This window comes from Microtus oregoni, unplaced genomic scaffold (assembly GCF_018167655.1).
Source record: "Microtus oregoni isolate MIOR12 unplaced genomic scaffold, Mior012 000018F_ref0000195, whole genome shotgun sequence".
Lineage (NCBI taxonomy): Eukaryota > Metazoa > Chordata > Mammalia > Rodentia > Cricetidae > Microtus > Microtus oregoni.
In genome coordinates, this window is record NW_024543077.1 from 21,485,318 (window position 1) to 21,508,005 (window position 22,688).

At 37.2% G+C, this 22,688-nt stretch overlaps 1 protein-coding gene and 1 pseudogene across 3 annotated transcripts; both read left to right on the plus strand.

The window, feature by feature from the left end:
• Positions 1 to 7,677: 7,677 nt before the first annotated feature.
• LOC121459052 (zinc finger protein 431-like) lies at positions 7,678 to 13,711 on the plus strand. 3 transcript variants are annotated; one of them, XM_041668558.1, is made up of 5 exons: positions 7,678 to 7,711; positions 7,909 to 7,969; positions 10,405 to 10,413; positions 12,187 to 12,238; positions 12,401 to 13,711. In XM_041668558.1, exons 1-5 carry the CDS (start codon positions 7,678 to 7,680, stop codon positions 13,709 to 13,711), a joined length of 1,467 nt encoding a protein of 488 aa, XP_041524492.1. The 3 variants fall into 3 exon arrangements, with proteins under 3 accessions (XP_041524492.1, XP_041524491.1, XP_041524493.1); XM_041668557.1 differs by lacking the exon at positions 10,405 to 10,413 and having other exon boundaries at positions 11,929 to 12,232; positions 12,317 to 13,711; XM_041668559.1 differs by lacking the exons at positions 10,405 to 10,413; positions 12,187 to 12,238 and having other exon boundaries at positions 12,346 to 13,711.
• A 4,963-nt stretch (positions 13,712 to 18,674) lies between these two features.
• Positions 18,675 to 20,921, plus strand: LOC121458678 (annotated as a pseudogene).
• The last annotated feature ends 1,767 nt before the right edge of the window (positions 20,922 to 22,688 follow it).

A 22,688-nucleotide genomic window follows, 5' to 3' on the forward strand; every position in this document is an offset into this window, starting at 1 on the left:
GTGGTCTCCTGTACCAATGTGTTCAAGTGTATTTCCCACTTTCACTTCTATGAAGTTCAATGTGGTTGGTTTTCTGTTTTGATCTATTTGGACTTGAGATTTCTGCATGGAGATAAATAAACACTATATTTTCTGTTTACTCAGGGAGTACTATAACCTTCACAGGTCTCTAAAGGACTTAAATACTAGATAATTGTAGTTTTCTCTGTTACCAAATTGAAACACCTCAGAAACTAGAATGAAATATGTAAGGTTAAGAGATATAAAAAGTTTATTTTAGGGTGGGATAAATAATGATTTAGGTACAACACTTTGGACTTACCTAGATAGGATAGATAATATAGTATTTTCTCTAAATGTCACGCCCACCTTGACCATCAAGGAAGACACAACACCCGAACTCTTCTTGCAGGCAGTTTTATTCAGGACTTTCTTACAGAATCGTGATCTCTCTCTCTTTCTCTCTCTCTCTCTCACCCCGGGCAAACCTCTCCTAGCCCTTAAAAAGGCACAAGCTGCCAACCCTGGATTGCCACTTGGGCAGTGCCCATAGGTCCACACATATGCAAGCAGCTGACAATAATTGTGTGATAATAGCATGAGTCAGGCCTTAGCCATATTAGAAGTTGATTATCACAGAGAGCACTCACTTTCGGGATCACGGAGGGCAGAAGCCAGCACCATCAGGTGCGGCTCCACACAGCTCTCTACATCTAAATTTACCAAATACAAATGAATTGGTCACTGTTTCCTATATATATTTGTACATAGTTGTTGTATATTTTGTATATAGCTTTACTGTGTTGGTTGAATCCTTCACTTTTTATTTAGTAAGAAAGGGGAAATTATGACATTTTGATCATGTTCTCATAATACAGTTTGCTTGGAGTCAGGACAGAGCTAACAACAACCTCACTGTAAATTACCCTAGAGGTTTGGATGTTGTTGACCAGGTAGGAATCAGGATTATTAAGGCAGGCTTGAGAGAAGATATGGGCTCTTTTCTTGCATGGATAAATTGAAGAGGTAGTAGTCACCAGTGGCTGATCAATTGATTTTCTGATCTTTCAAGTTCTTACCCTGCTATCTGACTCCTGAGTTTTATTTCATTTTAGTTTAGTTTAGTTTGGTTTAGTTTTTCTGAGACAGAGTTTATCTGTAGCTTTGGAGCCTGTCCTAGAACTCATTTTGTAGACCAGGCTGGTCTTGTACACACAGAGATCTGCCTGCGTCTGCCTCTTGAGTGCTGGAATTAAAGGTGTGTGCCACAACTGCCTGGTCAAGGCAGTTTTAATTTTAAATATCAATTAGATTACTGCTTCAGTAGGGATAGAGCTAATTAAGTAAGCCCTTGGAAAGTGAAGCCTCACCAGTCACTGGTGGTGCATTTCTGTGAGTTCAAGGCCAGTCTGGTCTATAAGAGCTAGTTCCAAGAAAGGCTCCAAAGCTACAGGGTTTCTCAAGAAACACAAAACCAGAAACCCTGACTCGAAAAAACCAAAAAAAAAAAAAACACAAAACCAGCCAAACAAAATATGTAGCCCCATGTACCTGAGAGAGAACCACGGGGTTTGGCATTTACTCTGCTGAATTTTCATCTTTCCTTGACACAACCTTCCCTCATTTGTCCTCATTCCTCTCTTTCATTAGTCTTTTGTTTCTTCTTCTTTTTTACCTTGACTGCAGTGCTTCCTTCCACCATTCATCTCAGTCTCATATTTCCCCCAAATCTCTCTTCATTGTTTACCTTTAGAGTCTCTGTGAGCACCAATAACTCCTGCTTTGTTGATTCTGTGGGTTGTGTTAACCTAGTGTCCTCAACCAAGGTGGGAGGCAGTTGCTATGGTACTTCCTCCCCATTGCCAGCAGGGTCTTCTTATCTCCTCTTATTGTTTGACTGCCTGTGTCTGCTCCTGCTGCTTTGAGTTCCTGGATTAGGCCAGTTTGATAACAATGGCTGAGGCACCATTCTATAAGAATAGCAGAATATCATGAGAAGTCATTTCTTGGACTTTTTTCCTATCTTATTTGGTTCTATCACAGACCTGTAGTGAAGTGAGCTTCAGGTCTTGGATATCCAATTAGGATGGGCATTGTCTCCTTCTAATGGAATGGGCCTGAAGTTTCACGAGTTATTTGTTGTTTACTCCTACAAGTTATGGGGAACAAATAACTCAACACATGTTACAATCAGGACTAGATGTAGATGTGACTGTTGCTGGGTTGGTGTTTCAGTCCCAACATTGAATACTTCGCCTGGTTAGAAAAGACTCCACAGGCTTTTTATCCCTCTTTCCTAAAAGTCCTTGCTAGTGGCATTTTTATACAACCTAATGAGTATTTACTCTACTAAGTACCATACCAACTCCTAAATGTTCCCCAATTCCTGTAGTCTTTCCTTATTCTCCCTACATCCAACCACCCTGATCCTGATTTCTCCTGTTTCCATACCCAACTACCGCCATTCAATTCAGAAGACCTATTCTAGTGCCCCTTTCAGGGAGATTGATGTATCCCTCCCTTGATCCTTTGTTGTTAACTAACTCTGTGTCTGTGGATTATAGCATGAATATCCTCTACTTTAAAACCAATATTAATGTATAAAGGAGTTTACACTATTGTCATTTGTATTGTTGGGTCTTGAGTTACGTTGAATCCTAATTTTCAGAGAAACTGACATACTGTTTTCCAGAGTGGTTGTACAATTTGCATTTCCACCAGCAATGGAAGAGTCTTCCCCTTACTCCCACATCCTCTCCAGCATAAGCAGTCACTGGTGTTTTTGTTCTTAGCCATTCTGACAGGTGTAAGGTGGTATTGCAGAGTCATTTTGATTTGCATTTCCCTGATGGCTAAGGATGTTGAACATTTCCTTAAGTGTCTTTTGGCCATTTGAGATTATTCTATAGAAAATTCTCTGTTTAGTTCTGTACCCCATTTTTAATTGAATTATTTGAAATTTTGATGTTTAATTTCTTGAGTTCTTTATATATTTTGGAGATCAGTCTTCTATCTTATATGGGATTGGAAATTTATTTTCCCATCCAATAAGCAGCCTTATTGTGTTATTGACTGTGTCCTTTGCTTTGCAGAAGTTTCTCAGTTTCAGAAGGTCCAATTTATTTATTTTTCCTCTCAGACTCTGCGTTTCAGGTGTTATATTTAGGAAGTGGTCTTCTGTTCCATGCTTGTTAAGCTACTTTTCACTTTCTCTTCATATTTATCGTTGTGAGCCTAGCTTTTAACGGCTGAGCCTTCTCTCCAGCCCTCACTTTCTCTCTTTTCAGTTGCAGTGTGATCAGATTTATATTAATGTCTTTATCCCCTTTGGACTTGAGCATGGTGATAGATATGGATCTATTTGCATTCCTTACATGTTGATATCCAGTTATGCCATAACCATTTGTTGCAGATGCTTTCTTTTTTCATTGTATAATTTTAGCTTATTTGTCAAAAATCAGGTGTTCATAGGTGTGAGGATTAATATCTGGGTCTTTGATTCAATTCTGTCATTCAATCTGTCTGTGTTTTTGCCCATCATCTCTTCCTCAAACCTCCAAAATGAACTGTTTGCTTAATTAAAACATATGTTCCCAGGTGTCTCAATCATCTCAGTGTACCATTTTGATACTGTCCCGAGCAGTGTGTAGTCCAAACCTGGTGTTTAGATGGTGAAACAATTACATAGTGCAGTTGAAATCTTCCTTGCGTGACTCACACTTCTTTTGGAGACTTCAGAGTCACTGTAATGCATGCTCATATTTCATTGCAAAAAACTTAATCATTTTAATTGTCATATGCAGCAGATCTGTAAGAGGTTAAAGATGAGTATTTGTTATGTATGTGTAGATATCAGAGAGAGACTCAAACCCAAAATTAAATACAGGAAGCTAGATGAAACCTTTCCCTAGAAATAGTTATTTCCCTATATGATCACTAATATTATGGCTAAAGAGATATTTGTTGTTAATTTCTCCCAAGAAATTACTGTAAGCTCTTTGCCAATGTTCACTTCCTGTCCATAATGATTCAATTTCAACATTAGTAAAACATGCTAAATTTTTTTTATTGAGAAAAGGAGGAAAAAAAAAAAACAAGTTTCCACCTCCTCCCAGCCTCCCATTTCCCTCCCCCTCCTCCCACCCTTCTCCCCCTCCCCCCACTCATTTCCCCCTCCCTCTCCAGTCCAAAGAGCAGTCAGGGTTTTCTGCCCTGTGGTAAGTCCTAGGTCCTCCCCCCTCCGTCCATATCCAGGAAGGTGAACATCCAAACTGGCTAGGCTCCCACAAAGCCAGCATATTTAGCAGGATCAAAACCCCGTGCCATTGTCCTTTGCGTCTCATCAGCCCTCATTGTTCGCCGTGTTCAGAGAGTCCAGTTTTATCCCATGCTTTTTCAGTCACAGTCCAGCTGGCCTTGGTGAGCTCCCAATAGATCAGCTCCACTGTCTCAGTGGGTGGGTGCACCCCTTGTGGTCCCAACTTCTTTGCTCATGTTCTCCCTCCTTCTGCTCCTCATTGGGACCTTGGGAGCTCAGTCCAGTGCTCCAGAGCAATAATGACGAATATCTTGCATATCATCATAGAATCTTCATCTGGTGATGGATGGAGATAGAGACAGAGACCCACACTGGAGCACTGGACTAAACATGCTAAAATTTAACCTTGGTAAATTCTTGCTAATAGACGAAGTTTCAGTTTTCTTTTTAAAAACAACTCAGTTTCTTTTTCCACATAACTTTTTAGTCTTTCAGTATGTTTATATGTTTAAAATATCGATTATAAGATAATATCTTTCCTCTGCAGTAAAATACCTATAGGGAATGCATAGAGCATAAAATGTCTAGAATGACGGCCAGGAGGTGGTGGCTCAAGCCTTTAATCCCAGCACTTGGGAGGCAGAGGCAGGTGGAGGTCAAGGCCAGTCTGGACTAGAAGAGGTAGTTCCAGGACACATTCCAAAGCTACATAGAAACCTGTATCAAAAAAAAGTCTTGAATGTAACCAAACTCCAGATCCAAACAATCCATAAGTACCTTTTATAATTTTATTTCTACTAAACCATTTTTTTCTGCTTTAGATGATAATTCTCTTTGACTTGTCACCTTTTATGGTTTGGTTCTAATTACTATTTTCAATTTTTTACTCCAATAATGGGATATAGATGGTCAATGTCTTGCAACAATTTCTGAAATTTGTTAAGATTCCACATATAACCTCTCCTAATTTTTAACTTTTGGGCTCAAATTTTTATAACACTATTTTATATGCTGAATAATTAATACAATCACCTTTTTGTATATTTTCAGAAGTAATTCCCAAGGAGACAAAGTTTGCTTTACTTCACCAACCATTTTCTCTAAAGTATTTACATTTGAATCAGCTAATGACATTCCATATAATGTTGAAAACATACCTAACTTGAGTATAATTTCCATTGTAATAAATAACAAAGTACTAACATCCAGTACTTTATATCCTAATTGGTTTATAATAATAACTTTCAAGGACTAGAAATTTTCATTACATGTTTAAGTGAGTTAAATTAGATAAAATGGTTTGAGTAAGAATATAAAAATCATAGACAGTATGTTTTGATAAAAATGTCAAGTTTATATCAAAAGGGAGCATCCATATCTATATCAATATAAAATATATAAATAAGTAGTTGCCTTTTTAAATTAATTTTAATGATCTATACTTTTACATCATACACATATATGCCTCTTTATTTTTTTTTTTAGATTCAGTAATGTACACTTTTATCCTATCATTTCATTGGGTGCCTTTTGTAAGTGGATGTATATTTATGAATATATAGAGCTGGTTTTGGAGATGGACACTGGCTCTGTCCCTCTATAAATCCAAGCATGTCATTAAAATAAAAATTCAGAGTTTCTCTCTCAATGTCAGGATCATGGGACAAAAAGAAGAATTTAGAAAAATTTTCACTTTTCTACATTTCTACTTTCAAGTCTATTGTACATGTCATTGAATATATATGTCTGTATATGACTATAAATAATGTTTCAGTTTTCCACAATGCACAATGAATTTTCCTGCAGTAATTTCTGAAGTTTCAGGAAGAAGTTGGGGCCCCACAACAACAACTCAACCTGGTTGATACAATGGCATGATGATGATAGTGCTACTACCAGACGTGTTTTACATACCAGCTGCTCAAGATGGTTCCCACCTGGTTAGCTGAAATGGTCCACTTTTTACAATGTTCTGGACAGACCTTATAAGAAGAAGATCAGAAAAACTTTACATAATACTCAGAGACTATTTGCAGTTATACCAGACAGTAATCTTGGAACTTAACCATCATTTTAGTTTCGCAGGATCCCATAGAAAGAACATCGCCCCCATGACAGCTGGAAGTAATTCTAAAAGACTACATCCCCTCTCCCAACAAAGTTTGTCCTAGGGTTAGGGACATCATTTAGGGGTTGGTTATAATTGGTATAGGGTTGTGGGTTGGAAGGGAAATTTTATGGGCTCAGGGATTTCTTTGAAAAAAAAGGGAAAATTGGATGGAATAAGATAGTGTGAGTTTACATACATTAATAATAAGTAAGAGAGTGAATTCTTGTGAGTTATAATTTATAGGCAATTGCTTTGATATAGATTTTTGTATGTTGATATAATGTTAAATATTGAATATTGTATGCATTCATGCTTCTACCAATGCTTAAAACATTTTATATATTAATAAATATATTTATCAAATTGCAATGTACATTTCTTCCACTGATCAAGATACCTATTCATTGGTTACATTTTGAGCCCATTGTCCTCATTTGTTGTACAGTTGTTTATTGTACAATATTCTAATATGAAGTCTTAGTCTTTAAGTTATATAGGTATTAGAATTATAGATCAATAGTCATCTATGTTTGTCTTACTTATAGTTAGAATAATCAGGTTTTTCACACACATGAAGAATATATGTTGAATAGATAGGTAAATCAGCCACTTCAAAGAGCTGTAAAATATGGATTTTACATAACCTAGGGTACTGTTGAAGTGAGACACAATTACTACTGGTAGCATTGTCTATTTTCCAGAGAATGTTGAGCACCGGAGACACTCAAAGCTTGTTTTCTTGTTGTCAAAACTGGCCTTTGGGCAAAGACATGCTCATGCCTCAACCTCTGACAAAATACATGGTATCCAAAAATGGATAAGCAGTTCTGTTAAATCTTGACTGGCATTCATCTCAGAAACAAATATACCTACCTCTGTTTGCTGAGCATTGTGGTAAAGGCAAAATACACCAATAAGCCCAGTTTGCCCATCTTTTTTTTCCTTTCTGTAGGCATTAATTTTCTCATGCATACAACATACTGTTGATCTTTTCTCTTTTTCTTTCCCCATGAATAGATACTGCTCATATAAGGAGGTATCCTATACAAATGACACAGAAATAACAGAATTGATTCTCCTTTTCAATTTCCTTCTAAAGTGACTGTCTATGTCATGGAACAAGAATGGGGAACACCAGAATCGTAAAACTATACTGTCAAAGAAGTATGCATTTTACTGTCATACTTACACTGTACTCATATATGGTATATTTTTGAAGGAAGTGACCTATGATGATGTGCACATCAACTTCACTAAGGAAGAGTGGGATTTACTGAATCCTTCCCAGAAGAATCTCTACAAAGATGTGATGCTGGAGACCTACTGGAACCTAACTACTATAGGTGAAAATGAATTTCTTTCATGTTTCAAAATATGGAGACAACTTTTCCTTGGTTTATAATTTTGTTCTGTAATTTGTTTTAGAGAAAGAATAATGGGGTGAATAACACAGTCACAGTTTTTAGGTGCACTTAAGATAATAAGCTAATTGTTGCACATTCTTAAATAATATAACTTCTATTCTGGTACTGTATTTTAGGATACTTTTGGGAAGACCTTAACACCAAAGAGCATTGTAAATGTTCTAGAAGACATGCAAGGTAATTTTCTTGGGCAAGTTCATAACAATTTCCCTTAAATAGTTTGTAATGTGTTCTGGAACTTTAAAACAAAAGCAAAAGTGTAAATAAGCACAGCTTTAAATATATTGATGGTTATTAAGTTCTCACAAATCCATATACCTCAATTTCTTGTATATGAATTGCATCTGCAAAGCCTTCATTTAAGAAAAAGTCTAGGTAGCAATGCCTAAACAGATATCACCATTTGATTCATAGCATCATGAGAGCTATGTTGTAGAATTGCTGCTTCATTTGCTTCTTGCTATTCATGACAGAAAATGTATACATATTTCAATGATGATGAGTATAGCTGCAAAACTTTCTACTAATTCAATAGCCCATGGTAAGCCTTGTATCACTCATATACTTTTTGTGACTGTGCTAAGTTTAGTGAAATCAGATTAGTCAAGGGTCAAGGGGCAGTGATGTGGAAAAACCTTAATATCTATACCTCAAGTCTCTGAAAGTTGAACCTTGTGGATTCATTTTGGAAATCTTTTATACACTATTCTTTTATATATATATATATATATATATATATGATTTTTTCATATATATATATATGATTTTTTCATATATATATATGATATGTCACTCTTGACACAAGTGTATGAGCATAGGAATATGGAATAGGAATATGGAAATATTTAGCTTACCTCTCCTTAAGAACAATTAAGAAGATAAACTGTAGTTCCTATGTAGATTATACATGTTTAATTTGATCCACAAATACAAAGTTAATTTATTTTCTATCATCATGGTTAATACATAAATACAAACTCACATTACAACAAAAACAAACAAACAAACATGAGCTCTAGGTCTATGCAAATACTTCTGGGTGTCTTAGTTCACTTACCAAATGTATAATGATTCACAATATAGTAAAATTATGAATGGAGTAATGTTTGTAAATGTTGTAATAAGAGTGGCGGGCTACGTTCCTGGCACCCGGCCACCCGCATGGCTAGCATTGTCCGAAATAATTACACGGAAATTGTATTCTTTTAAACACTGTCTGGCCCATTAGTTCCAGCCTCTTATTTGCTAACTCATACATATTGATCTAACCCATTTCTAATATTCTGTGTAGCACCTTGGGCTGCTGGCTTACCAGGGAGGATCTTAACCTGTGTTTGTGTCTGATGGGAGAATCATGGCGACTCACTGACTCGGCTTCTTTCTCTCAGCATTCTGTTTTCTTTACTCCACCCACCTAAGGGTTGGCCTATCAAATGGGCCTAGGCAGTTTCTTTATTAATTAACCAATGAAAGCAACAGATAGCAACAGAAAGCAAGACCCACCTCCATCATTTCCCCTTTTTCTGTTTAAACAAAAAAGAAAGGCTTTAACTTTAACATAGTACAATTACATATAGCAAAACAGTTATCAAGCAAGAATTACAGTTACAATATTTATATCTATTTTATCTTTTATCATAACTAAGGAAAACTATAACTATTTATTTATTCTTCAACTCCATCAAGACTCCAGAGTGATATAATATTACCTAAGTAAACAAGAAATCCAAAACTCTAGAAATGACAGAGACATCTTGCTCCCTGTACAGTCACCCAAAGTTCTTTTGTATCGTTGGGGCATCCGTCTTCGGCCTTCAGACCCATAGTGTTCAGCAGACATTTCCATGAAGCAGGAAATTTCAAAGACAGTTCAGTCACTTTCTGCTGTGTCCTGCAGAATGTCTTGCAGACTCTTTCATGAATCAGGAACCCCGAAAGAACATCTTGCCTTTAGGCAAGTTCAGCTGTCCTTTCTCTGCAGGTTCTCTGTGTCCAGTTTATGCAACAGTCCAGGCAAGAGCAGTTTCTTGCCCAAATGGCTATCAAACTCCATAAGGAGCCTCTTCGATGCCCATCTTCCTCTTGAAGTAGCTTGATGCTGCCAGGAGCAGATGTGTCTCATTGTCATGAAAAGCCCTAAGGGATTAAAACATTTAAATGCCATATTCTTATTCTGCAGTCTTTAAAAGATATAAAGAATACCTATCTAACTGAAATATATCTCTATATATAACCTGAATATCTAACTAACATGACTACAAGCTTGACTAATATTTATGATTATCCATCAACAACCTGTATTTCCTAATTATACATTACATTTTAAAAATGAACTACACAATCACAATACCTTAATCAAGATACTGAAATACATATACGTATAACAAAATTGACCTTAAAATCCACACCAATGCAAATTATTCATACCTATATCATATCCCACTTTAAATGTAAAAGAACATTTATAAACAATATTTGGGAACATGGGCACAGTTTTTTTCTCTCCAAACTGCTTCCTGCTGAATGGGGGTGCTGTTATTCAGGTCTTTTATGGGATAACCTGTCTGCTAGGTTCATCTCAGTCGGCAGTTGAGTGAAGTAATTTTCTGAAGGTGTTCACAGCAACCTCTCAGGAGGGCATGATCATACCATATTGGGATAGACACAATCCACAGGGTCTCATCCTCTGTGAAAACAAAAGAAGAAACTCCTTTCCAAAGCATCATATCCTTAAACCAAAATTCTGAATTCATAATACCCTTATGAAATCCATTCTGGTTCAGTTTGGTAGCCCATGTAATAAAATGTCTCTCTGTACTTAGCTCCTGTACAGTCAAAAATTTTAAAGAAAGCACAATAATACAAAGAATCCAGACTCGCTGTGAATTTTCCATTTTTATGTGTCTTATTTTTACTCTATCAGTTTACTTTATTCTGTCTCTTTAAAGACTTTACCCTTTCTTTAAAGACATTAACTTTATTCTTTATATTCTTTTTCTTCTCTCTCCCAAGCCTACGTACATTCATCCAACACTGTGACTCATTTAGTGGTCTTTTATGTCTGAATCTGTTTTATTGTGAATCTGTAATTTTTTTTACTATCCAGGAGCATTTCTTAAAATGTTAAGCAGTTCTTAAAAACTTAAGTTGCACCATGTACAGGTAATATGGTACCACCTGAGTCCTGCCTAGTCTAAACCTTAACCATGCTATTATTATGGTAATTACGGTAGTTCCTGCTGAGACCAGCATAGTTCAGCATATTTGAGCTGAGCCTCTCCTGCCTCAGAGCCATTTGGTGCCCCTGAGCCCTCACAGTTCCAGGCACACGGCAGTCCACATTGCCATCAAGCGAGGTGTACCACTTTACTCCAAATGCTCCATTCAAAAGCTCTGTCTCCAGCAGGAGCCAGACAGATATGGTGATGGCGGCACAGCCCAGAAAGCCGGCATTTTAAAACAGCCAGTTTTTTCCTGCTGCTGAGTCAGGAAAACTTCTTTGTGGCAAGCCACCCACAAAAAGCCAAAGCTGTATTAAACTCTCTCCCTTTTCTAAAGACCTCTCAGGTTTTTAAGTGGATGTAGTCCGTCACGTTAGAGAGCCACTCTGTCATAATATGAGTGGGTGGGTGCCAGGAACGTAGCCCGCCGCTCTTATTACAACAGGTAAAGCACTCAGTATATGCAGTTCTCTTCAAAAATGTAAAAAATACCCTAGAAAAATATAGGTAGTGTTATAGATGAAAAGATAAACCATGACACAATGGAATTTATCATCACAAAAATTTTTTCTAGATGTAAAATGACCCCCAATGAGAGAACAAAACATGATTTTAAACAAAGCTATAAAACCTTGATATTAGATTCCTTTTTACAATTTGAAAAAATATGAAGTTAATTCATATAGGTATAAGGTTCAACTGCATTGAATGTGGTAAAGCTTTTACATGTGTAAATTTTGCTTGCAGGATTGAAAGAAATCAAACTGGAGAAAAGTTTTCAGTATATTCTCACTGTGGTGAAGTCTTGTCTTATAACACTCATCTTCTAAGGAATGAAAAAACACATAGCGGAGAAAAATGCTGTGAAATTAAGCAATGTGATGAAGTCTTTTCTTGTCACAATCATCGTGAAATGCATAAGAGAACACACAGTGGAGAGAAACCCTATGAATATGTTCAAGATAATAAAGACTTTCTGTATGTAACTCATCAAAGTCATAAACGAAAACATACTGGAGAGAAAACATATGAATGTAATCTGCATGGTAAGGTCTTTGCTGATCAGAGCCATCTTCAAAAGATTAAAAGAATATATACGGGAGAGACACCCTATGAATATAATCAGTGTGGTAAAGACATTACTCAATGTACTGTTTTTCAAACACATAAAAGAATACAAACTGGAGAAAAACCATATGAATATAATCAGTGTGGTAAGGCCTTTGCACGTCATATTCATCTTCAATTGCGTAGAAGAACACAAACTGGAGAGAAAACATTTGAATATAATCGGTGTGGTAAGGCCTTTGCACACTACAGTAATCTTCAAAGCCATAAAAGAACACATACTGGAGAGAAACGCTATGAATGTAATCAGTGTGGTAAGGCCTTTGCATGGCACAGTGATCTTCAAAGACATAAAAGAACACATACTGGAGAGAAACCTTATGATTGTAATCAGTGTGGTAAGGCCTTTACACGACATAATCATCTTCAAATGCATAAAAGAACACATACTGGAGAGAAACCCTATGATTGTAATCAGTGTGGTAAGGCCTTTGCACGTCTCAGTCATCTTCAAAGGCATAAAAGAACACATACTGGAGAGAACCCCTATGAATGTAATCAGTGTGGTAAGGCCTTTGCACGACACAGTAATCTTCAAGTGCATAAAAGAACACATACTGGAGAGAAACCCTACGAATGTAATCAGTGTGGTAAGGCCTTTCCTCAAAACAGTGTTCTTCAAACACATAAAAGAACACATACTGGAGAGAAACCCTATGAATGTAATCAGTGTGGTAAGGCCTTTGCATGGCACAGTGATCTTCAAAGACATAAAAGAACACATACTGGAGAGAAACCTTATGATTGTAATCAGTGTGGTAAGGCCTTTACACGACATAATCATCTTCAAATGCATAAAAGAACACATACTGGAGAGAAACCCTATGATTGTAATCAGTGTGGTAAGTCCTTTGCACGTCTCAGTCATCTTCAAAGGCATAAAAGAATACATACTGGAGAGAAACCCTATGAATGTAATCAGTGTGGTAAGGCCTTTGCACGACACAGTAGTCTTCAAGTGCATAAAAGAACACATACTGGAGAGAAACCCTATGAATGTAATCAGTGTGGTAAGGCCTTTTCTCAAAACAATGTTCTTCAAACACATAAAAGAACACATACTGGAGAGAAACCCTATGAATGTAATCAGTGTGGTAAGGCCTTTTCTCAAAACAGTGTTCTTCAAACACATAAAAGAACACATACTGGAGAGAAACCCTATGATTGTAATCAGTGTAGTAAGGCCTTTGCACGTCTCAGTCATCTTCAAAGGCATAAAAGAACACATACTGGAGAGAAACCCTATGAATGTAATCAGTGTGGTAAGGCCTCCTCACGACACAGTAATCTTCAAGTGCATAAAAGAACACATACTGGAGAGAAACCCTATGAATGTAATCAGTGTGGTAAGGCCTTTTCTCAAAACAGTGTTCTTCAAACACATAAAAGAACACATACTGGAGAGAAACCCTATGAATGTAATCACTGTGATAAGGCCTTTGCATGTCACAGTGATCTTAAAAGGCATAAAAGAACACATACTGGAGAGAAACCTCATGAATGTAATCAGTGTGGTAAGGCCTTTGCACACCACAGTAATTTTCAAAGCCATAAAAGAACACATACTTGAGAGGAACCCTATGAATATACCCAGTGTGGTAAGGCCTTTGCCCTTCTCAGTCATCTTCAAAGGCATAAAAGAGCACATACTGGATAGAAACTCTATGAATGTAATCAGTGTGTTAAGGCCTTTGCTCAACATGGTGCTCTCAAATGTATAGAAGGACATATACTGGAGAGAAACCCTATGAATGATATCAGTGTGATAAGGCCTTTGCAGACCCCTGTACTCTTCAAAGGCTTAAAATGTAACATACTCTAGAGATACCTGTGAATGGAATGTGGTAAATTCTTTTTCACAATTATCTCCAAATACATAATATGAGCCCTTCTGTAGAGAAACCCTGAAGATAATTTGGATACTTTTCAAAAATATGAGAAAAAAATCATACTGTAGTGAAACTATAAATGAATTCAGTGTCATAATGTTTTGTGTTTTATATAAGAGTAAGACTTAGTGTGTAGTCATCTGAGAAAGCTTGTGCATATTATCATAATCTTTTGGACCTGATGAAAAAGCTGGGTGCTTCTTTTAAATTGTTCTTTTAGATGTCAAGCCACTTACAGTCAGTTAACAAAAATCAGTTATTGTGTAGAAAAAAGTTTGAAAATGTCAACAATTTGTTCATGCATCATTATAACACTCTTTATTTTAGTTTGAACCAGCAAAGTAATGGATAAATCCTTTTCAGTTACAGAAAGGGTATTCCAACTTTGGTCTTCAAACCAGAGCCAAAGGAAAGAACTTTGTCTCTGAATCCAGAACTAGATAATGAAACAACATCTCCCTGAAAACAGCCAAAACATTAAAAGGCCCAGTGAAAGAAACACAACTTGGCTCTCAAACCAGAACCATAAAATCCTAAAAGTTTCAACAATGTTTTTAAGCTCAAAGGATATCATTAACTGAAATATGAGAGGCATCAAGAGTCAAATCACTCATACGCTTACTTGTAGGTTTTGTATAAAAGTATCCTTAGAAGTTGGGAATATAATTATAGTTATCAGAAGATTGGGAGTGGTCATCAGGAAGGTAGATAGAAGGTGGTTACAAGGAATATTTTCTGAAAAGGAAAGATGGTTTGAAGTAATAAATGATGGAAACATCACTCTTAACAGTAGCCACAAATAATATAAAATATTATGGAATTACCAACTAAAGAAGTGAAAGGACTGTTGGAAAAGAACATTAAATCTTTGAAGAAGACACCAGAAAATGGGAAGATGTCCTTTGCCCTTGTTAGGTAGAAATCAACATAGCAATCTACAGGCTCACTACCATTCCCATGTAAATATCAGAAAAATTCTTCACAGATCTCAAAATAAAAACACCCAACTTCATATATAAAAGCCAAAAAAATGTGGGATAACCAAAACAATCCTACATAAAAAATAATTTCTGCAGGCATCACATTCCCTGACTTCTTTAGATGACTGCAGAGCTGCAGTACTGAAGAGAGCCTGGTGTTGGCACAAAAACAGATAGGAGGACTAATGGAACTGATTTTAAGACCCAGACATCACTCCACTCACCTACTACACCTGATTTTTGACAAAACACCAAAAAATATAAAATGGAGAAAACATATTTACAAATGGTGATGGCATCACTGAATATCAATGTGGGGAAGAATGAAAGTAGATCCACATCTATCATCATGAACAAAATCAAGTCCCAATGGATCAAAGACTACAACATAAAGACAAACACACTGAACTACATAAAACAGAATGTTGGAAGTACACTTGAACACAATGGTAAAGAGGACCACTTTCAAATTATAACCCCAGGCATCACAGACACTGAGAAAAATTATAAATGAGTTTTCCTGAAGCAAAAGTTTCTGTAAAACAAAGGACATGATCAACAATACAAAAAAAGGCAGCCTGTAGTATGGGAAAAGATATTCACCTAAACCACATTGGATAGAAGACTGATCTTTAGAACATACAAAGAACTTAAATAATTGATCATCAAATAAAAAATGGAGTACTCCAATAAAAATGGAGTACAGACCTAAAAAAAAATCTTTTAACATATGAATCTAAAATGACTGAGAGACACTTAAGGAAATTTCCAAACTCCTTAGTCATTAGAGAAATGAAAATCTAAACAAATTTGAGATTCCCTCTTACATCTGTAACAATAGGCATGATCAAAACACTGATGACAACTTAAGCTGGAGAGGATGTGGAGTTAAGGGAACACTCCTGCATTTTTGATGGGGTTACAAACTGAGTCAGCTACTTTGGATATCAGTATGGTTATTCCGTAAATTAGAAAGTCACCTGCCGGGTTGTGAGGCATGGCTTTAATCCCTGCACATTGGGAGCCAGAGATAGATCTCTGTGACTTCAAGGCCAACCAGGTCTACAAGAGCTAGTTCCAGGACAGGCTCCAAAGCTCAAGAGAAACCGTGTCTTAGAAAACCAAAAATTAAAAAAAAAATGAAAGAAAATTAGGAAACAACTTATCATAAAACCCAGTCATGCCCTTTGGATATGTACTCAATGGATGCTTAATCATACCACAAGGACAAATGCTCAACTGTGGTCACAGCAATATTGTCAGAGCCAGAACCTGAAAACAACCCCTCCTCAGAAGAATGGAAAAAGAAATTGTGGTATACTTACACAGTAGAGTACTACAGAGTGAATAAAAACAATTACATCTTGAAATTTATGTGCAAATTTATGGACCTAGAAAACATCATAAAAGAGTGAGTTAACCCAGAACCAGAAAGAAAAAATATATGTACTCACTCCTAAGAGGCTTTTCAATATAAAACAGGGGACAGTCAGCCTACAATTCACAATGCCCAGAACATATACAACAAAGAGGAAACAAACAGAGACATACATAAATCTATTCTATATAGGACATAGAGAAAGACAAGATCTTAGTAAATTTGGAACATGTGAATCATGGGACAATGGGATGGGGGAGGAAGGGTGAATAGTGGATAAATATAGTTGAATAAAAAACAATTAAAAAATCCTTGATTCACAGCCATTTGTGGGTGAATTAAACAAAGTGATAGTATAAAATGAATAGCTGAAATATGGAACTTTTCTTAGTTTTGTAGCTGAATGAAATACTTCCTCTTGCTAAGGCAGACTGATTTATGATATTTAATTAAAAACAATCCACACATTTTCCAAAAGAAAATTAAAGATTTATACCATATCTCCCAATCTTCCCAAACCAATAATTACACATGAAACATTTGAGACGGAAGTGCTTGATTTTACCTAATGTAGCTGCATTCATTCTAAGTTCATCATGTAACACTGAGTTCATGTTTTAATGATGAATTTTGAAGGCTGTACAAGTCAGAGTGACAGACCCTGAACTATGTGAGTACTAATTGAATCTTTGACTTCTGAAAACACCAAGTTAGAGTGTAAGAATACCTTGGGCTTTTATAGGTCAGATGAGCACCTACAGAGCAATGGATCTCATATACAATATAGCTAGCATCCAGAATCAAGAACTGGATTCAAAATAGCAACTATACCCTTTATAGATTCATTCATACTGTAAGAGACCATGCCCAAGTGCATTGATATTTTAAAGCTGTTGACTGAAGGAGCTCTCACAGCACCTACCCATTTAACTTAATACGAAATTCCAAACCCTATACAAAACTCTGTACACAAGATGTCAAAATTAAAGTTAGAATTACAATAAGCATAATCAATATTAAGGAAGGAATACATCCTAATGGTTTGATAAGCATTTTATCCTAAGGAGTCCATGTTGTAGTAGAAATGGCTTAACTAGTTCATAAGAGGATGGTAAGTATGATTATCTCATCTTCAACCCCATCAAAGACCTGAGAAGAGCAATAATATTACTTGAGTAGGCAGGTAGTGCAGTCTAGCAGCTTCCAAAAAGTGTAGTAGTTGACAGACAACTGACTGACCAATCAACCAAAGTCTCATCACAGTGTTGAAGAATAAGACTTCATATCAGAATATAAAACAATCTTTAAAGAACTATGCAGTAAAGCAGGACAATGACTTCAAAATGTAAACAATGTATAAAAATCTTGATCAGAGGTAGAGTAATATAATGCAATATGATAAATATATCATAAAATTGCATCAATAAAAATATGTTTTAAACAGGTAGAATCATACATTTATACAATCTGACATAATAACCTTATATAGTTGTTACAAATATTCTAAACAAAAATCAAAACAGTCTATATAATAAATATAATTCGAATTTGTGTCAATATACAAAAGTATACCAATGTAAATCCATAAAAAATATTTCACAAGTATTCCTTCTATTACAAACTTATTAGTAGGAGTAAGTAATCTACCTATTATCCAATTCCATTTTCGCTCATTTTGAGATCTCTGGGTGTACATCATTTCACCCAATCCTATGACCCACCCAGCAGGTCCTAAGTTACTCCAGGGTCTTGAAGAGGCACTATCTGAAAGACTTGGGAGGAAAGAGAAACGGATGCCAAGCAGTATTTTGTCAAGGCATCCGTTTATTGAAGCAAGTTTCATGCCTTAAATACTCCTCAGAAAGGGACTCGGGCAGGGGGAACTCAGGAAAGGGGGAAGGGAAGGAGGGTCTTGGTAGCTAGGCAACTAAGTGGGGCAGTTTGAGAGCTAAGCAGGGCAGTTGCAAGGTCAGTGGCTAGAACACCTGCTGTTAGTGATAGCAGCAAGCCCTGAAGACACTTTGTGGTACTTTCCAGAGCTTGAGTCTCCACGATCAGCACATAATGATTTGGCTAACTTTAAGTTTTCTGTCTCAAGATTTTTACTTCAATGCCCTGTGAGAAAGGAGAAGCCTGAAATGGCTCCTGACAATCCTATATTAGTAATAATCAACTCGTAAATGTTGTTCCTGACTGTGACGACAAACTTTGTTGGGAGAGAGAATGGCATCTTCTAGAATTGCTTCCAGGGACGATGTTATTTCTATGGGATATTATAAACGCAAAATGATGGTTAAATTTCAAGATGGCTGTTTTGGATAATTGCAAATGGTTTCTGAGTATTTGATAGGGTTTTTCTGAATTTCTTATTTGGAATTCTGGCCAGAACATTGTAAGAAGGTGCACCATATCTGCAGCTTGTACCCATAAATTGGTCTCGTAGTGCTATCAGCATAATGCCGTCATATCAACCAGGTAGAGACATTGTGGGGCCCCAATGTCTTCTTCTTGGAAGCTGTTCTTTGATGAAAATGTAAGCATTATTCATGTAGACATATATTCATTGAAAGATAAGATAAAGACAAAATGGGCATGAAGGAAAGTAAAATATTCCTTCAAAATTGATCTTCTTTCTGTTCCATACCAGAAGACTGTTGACATGAGACAGAGTTTTGAATTTTTCTTTTAACATCATGCTTGGATTTAGAGAAGGATAGACATTGTCTAATTCTAAAACCATTTCTGATTCTTAAGTAGAGATGGAAACACAAAAGGACATCTTATAAAGCTGTAGCCCATACAAAGCACCTAACAGATTATCTCTCTGGGGGTGTGCCTCCTCACAGGTTTACAGGTCAGTATCTGCCCCCTTCCTGAGATATAAAGCATACAGTGTGACAAACAGAACCAGAAGAGACAGATCAGCTACTACAGGTGAGGAAAAAATGAAAATATTCCAGATAGTGAGAACAGTGTAAGCCATGGCTTAGAGGCTGCAGCAAAGTCAGCAGGACCTTTAGAGACATTCATTCCTATGCCATCAAAGCAGCAACAGCACACATCTGCCCTAAGCCAGAAACTCTGGAAGGAACACACACTGTGTTTTGACAGTCTTCCAAATAATTCCAGTATGTGTGTAAGTTTTAGGACCTCTTATCCAGGCTACCAGCTCTCAAATGCTGTTTTCAGGTCACTTCTCTGTGATAGGATAAGAGGTGAAGTGGATGTAACTTCAGGTAAGTTTGGAAGTGCATAGTCTACATTGCTTTTGGAGAGCTTCCAATAAACATTAGCCATTGAAACGTTTTAAAAATCCTACAGTAAAGACCTTTATTTCTCATTCAGCTTTGGCTCTCTGTGATTCTGCCTATTGATACTTCCATAAATACCCTCTTAGGGATGTTATCCTCACTAGTCACATGGATGCGATGTAACCTACAGAAGATGAGGAGACTGTCTTCAAGTCACAGAATGTGTATCCATGTTGGAAAAGACCTTAAAATTTTTTGTGTTCTCAATACACTGCATGCTCTCTCCTTCCACTCTACTGTGTATCCAGGCATAACTCTGCATTATGTAGACCAGAAGCAGGACAAAAGTCTCTGCATTTATCTTGAAGGAATTTTCTGACTACTCATCCCTGGAAGATCTATTCTTTCCTCTGTGCTCAGTTTTGAACCTGGTGACCCTGCTCCGAACACTGCCTTCATGACTGTGTGCATGTTTGATCCCTGCCTACACACACCATATACAATTTCTGAGTAATATTTCCATTTAGACAATCTGCTACACATCTACTTTTGTGCCTCTGATGCTGTTCCACCTACTGTCATCCCAGAAGACCATCTCTCTGATGGCTGTGACATCCAGATGCATCTGAGACTTTCCACAGGCTCCACAGAATGCCTGCTGCTTGTCATCACAGCCTGTGATTACTACCTTGCTATTTGTCAGCAACTCAGGTACCTGTGCACATGAGCCACAGCTTTTTCTCAATGCCTCCAAGAGCCGTCTGGGTATTCTATGTCATCAGGTAGTTGACAGAAACAGTCATTGCCATGAGACTGTCATTGTATGGCCACCAAGTATTTAGAAAGTTCACCTGCAAGGTCCTGGGTGTGCTGAAGCTGGCCTGTGGTGACATATCAGTTAAAAATGACTTTGTCCTTGTGGATGCCATCCTTCTGTTACCTCTACTCAAGTACCTCATTAGCCTTTCTGACATGCCAATCCTGGTCACCTTCCTAAAGGTGCTCTCAGCCAGCAGGCCCTGCAAATGCTTTTCCACCTGCTTGGAGCACCTTGCTGTGGTCCTATTTTTCTATAGTATCATCATGTTTCATGTACATGAAACCTATGAACACAAATGGTTATATCTCTAACATGGTCTTTACAGTCCTCTTCATTGTGGACTTCACACCCATCAAGCAGGAAGTGATCTGCAAAGATAGGGATCTTGACTTTCTGTTTGTGTCATCAAATGCCAATACCAATGCAGAGCAGATTATAGAACTATGGGGACCTCCACTGTAGAGACACAGTCTGTCTCACTAAGTCTGTCAGTCTGACTCCCCAGTTTTCTCCTGTCCTGAACTTGTCTGAGCTAGTGTCCAGCATTTTAATGTGATCTAATCTCAAGACTTCAGCCTTCGCTAGGTTCCTTCATTCACAACTATAATACCAGCATGTGTGGGGCTAAAGCAGATTGATGGTTAAATTAATGTCATCCTGTGCTACATAGTGTGACCAGTACCAAGAAAATAAATAGATACTAGACATTAGTATTTCCTTCTTAATGTGTCCTCAGTGGGCACTGGGAGTACCATTTTAAGTACTACTTAAGAGTGCATCATTTCCTGACTGACAGTCACAAAGGGCTCCTCACTGCTCTTAAAAAGATGTTCATCAGCAGGACCTCACAGCTGCCTGCCTGACTGCCTGCCTAGTTCCTAGCCTTCTCCCCGACTTTCAGTCACACACAATTGACAAATGTGAGTTTCGATCTTCCCTAAACTCCCTACCCCACAAACTCTTGTGTTCTTCTTGTGAGGCAGTTATTATCAGCACTCATTCAAGAACACTTGAACTTTCTTTCCCTTTAGGCTCAAAGCTGTTTTCTCCTCTCATTATCTCCCTCCTGTATTCTTGGTTTCTAATATTGTTTATGGCCAGATGGCATTTTTAGGAATGTATTTTTTATTGATTTTTATTGAATTCAACATTTCTCTCTATTCTCCTCCCTGCCTCTTCCCTACCCCCTTTAGCCTTCCCACAAGGTCCACAATGGGACCTTGATCTAAATTTGGTCAGGAGATTCTGTCTTTCTCTACTTCTCCTGTAGATTAGATCTGTGTAAGTCTCTTTTAGTGTCCTCATTTTTGGGTAATTTCTTTGGGATTGTGGTTTGTAGGCTAGTTTTCTTGGGTTTATGTTTAAAAACTACCTGTGAGTGAATCCCTGTGATAATTGTCTTTCTGTGTCTGGGTTACCTCACACGAAATAATGTTTTCCAGCTCTATCCATTTTCCTCCAAAATTTTAGCTGTCATTATTATTTTTCTGCTGTGTAGTACTCCATTATGTAAATGTACCACATTTTCCTTATCTATTCATTGGTCAAGGGGCATTTAGGTTCTTTCCATGTTCTGGCTATGACCAACAATGCTGCTATGAACATAGTTGAGCACTTGTCCTTGTGCATGTTTGAGGATCCCTTGGTTATATAGCCAAAAGTGGTATTACTGGGTCTTGAGGAAGGTTGTTTCCTAATTTTTTGAGAAACCACCGTACTGACATCCAAAGGGGCTGTACTATCTTGCATTCCCACCAGCAATGCAGGAGTGTTGCCTTTACCCCACAACTTCTCCAGCATAAGTTGTCATCAGTGTTTTTGATCTTGGCCATTCTTACTGGTGTAAGATGGAATCTCAGAGTTGTTTTGATTTGCATTTCTCTGACAACTAAGGATGTTGACCATTTCCTTAAGTGTCTTTCAGTCACTTTACATTCCTCTACTGAGAGTTCTCTGTTTAGTTCTGTGCTCAGTTTTTTATTGGATCATTTGTTCTTTTGATGAGCAATTTCTTGAGTTCTTTGTATATTCTGGAGACTGTATGATGTGGGATTAGTGAAGATATTTTCCCATTCTGCAGGCTGTCATTTTGTCTTATTAACCATGTTCTTTGATTTACAGAAGATTTTCAGTTTCAAGAGGTCCAATTTATTGTTTCTCTCATTGTCTGTGCTGCTGGGGTTATATTTAAAAACTGGTCTCCTGTGCCATTGCTTTCAAGTGTACTTC

Coding starts and splice junctions, on each gene's coding strand:
- LOC121459052 (XM_041668557.1), top strand. CDS start 7,678: ATGCTGGAGACCTACTGGAACCTAACTACTATAG. Junction 7,970..11,928: donor TGTTCTAGAAGACATGCAAG/GTAATTTTCTTG, acceptor TCATCGTGAAAT/GCATAAGAGAACACACAGTG. Junction 12,233..12,316: donor AATATAATCAGTGTGGTAAG/GCCTTTGCACGT, acceptor CGGTGTGGTAAG/GCCTTTGCACACTACAGTAA.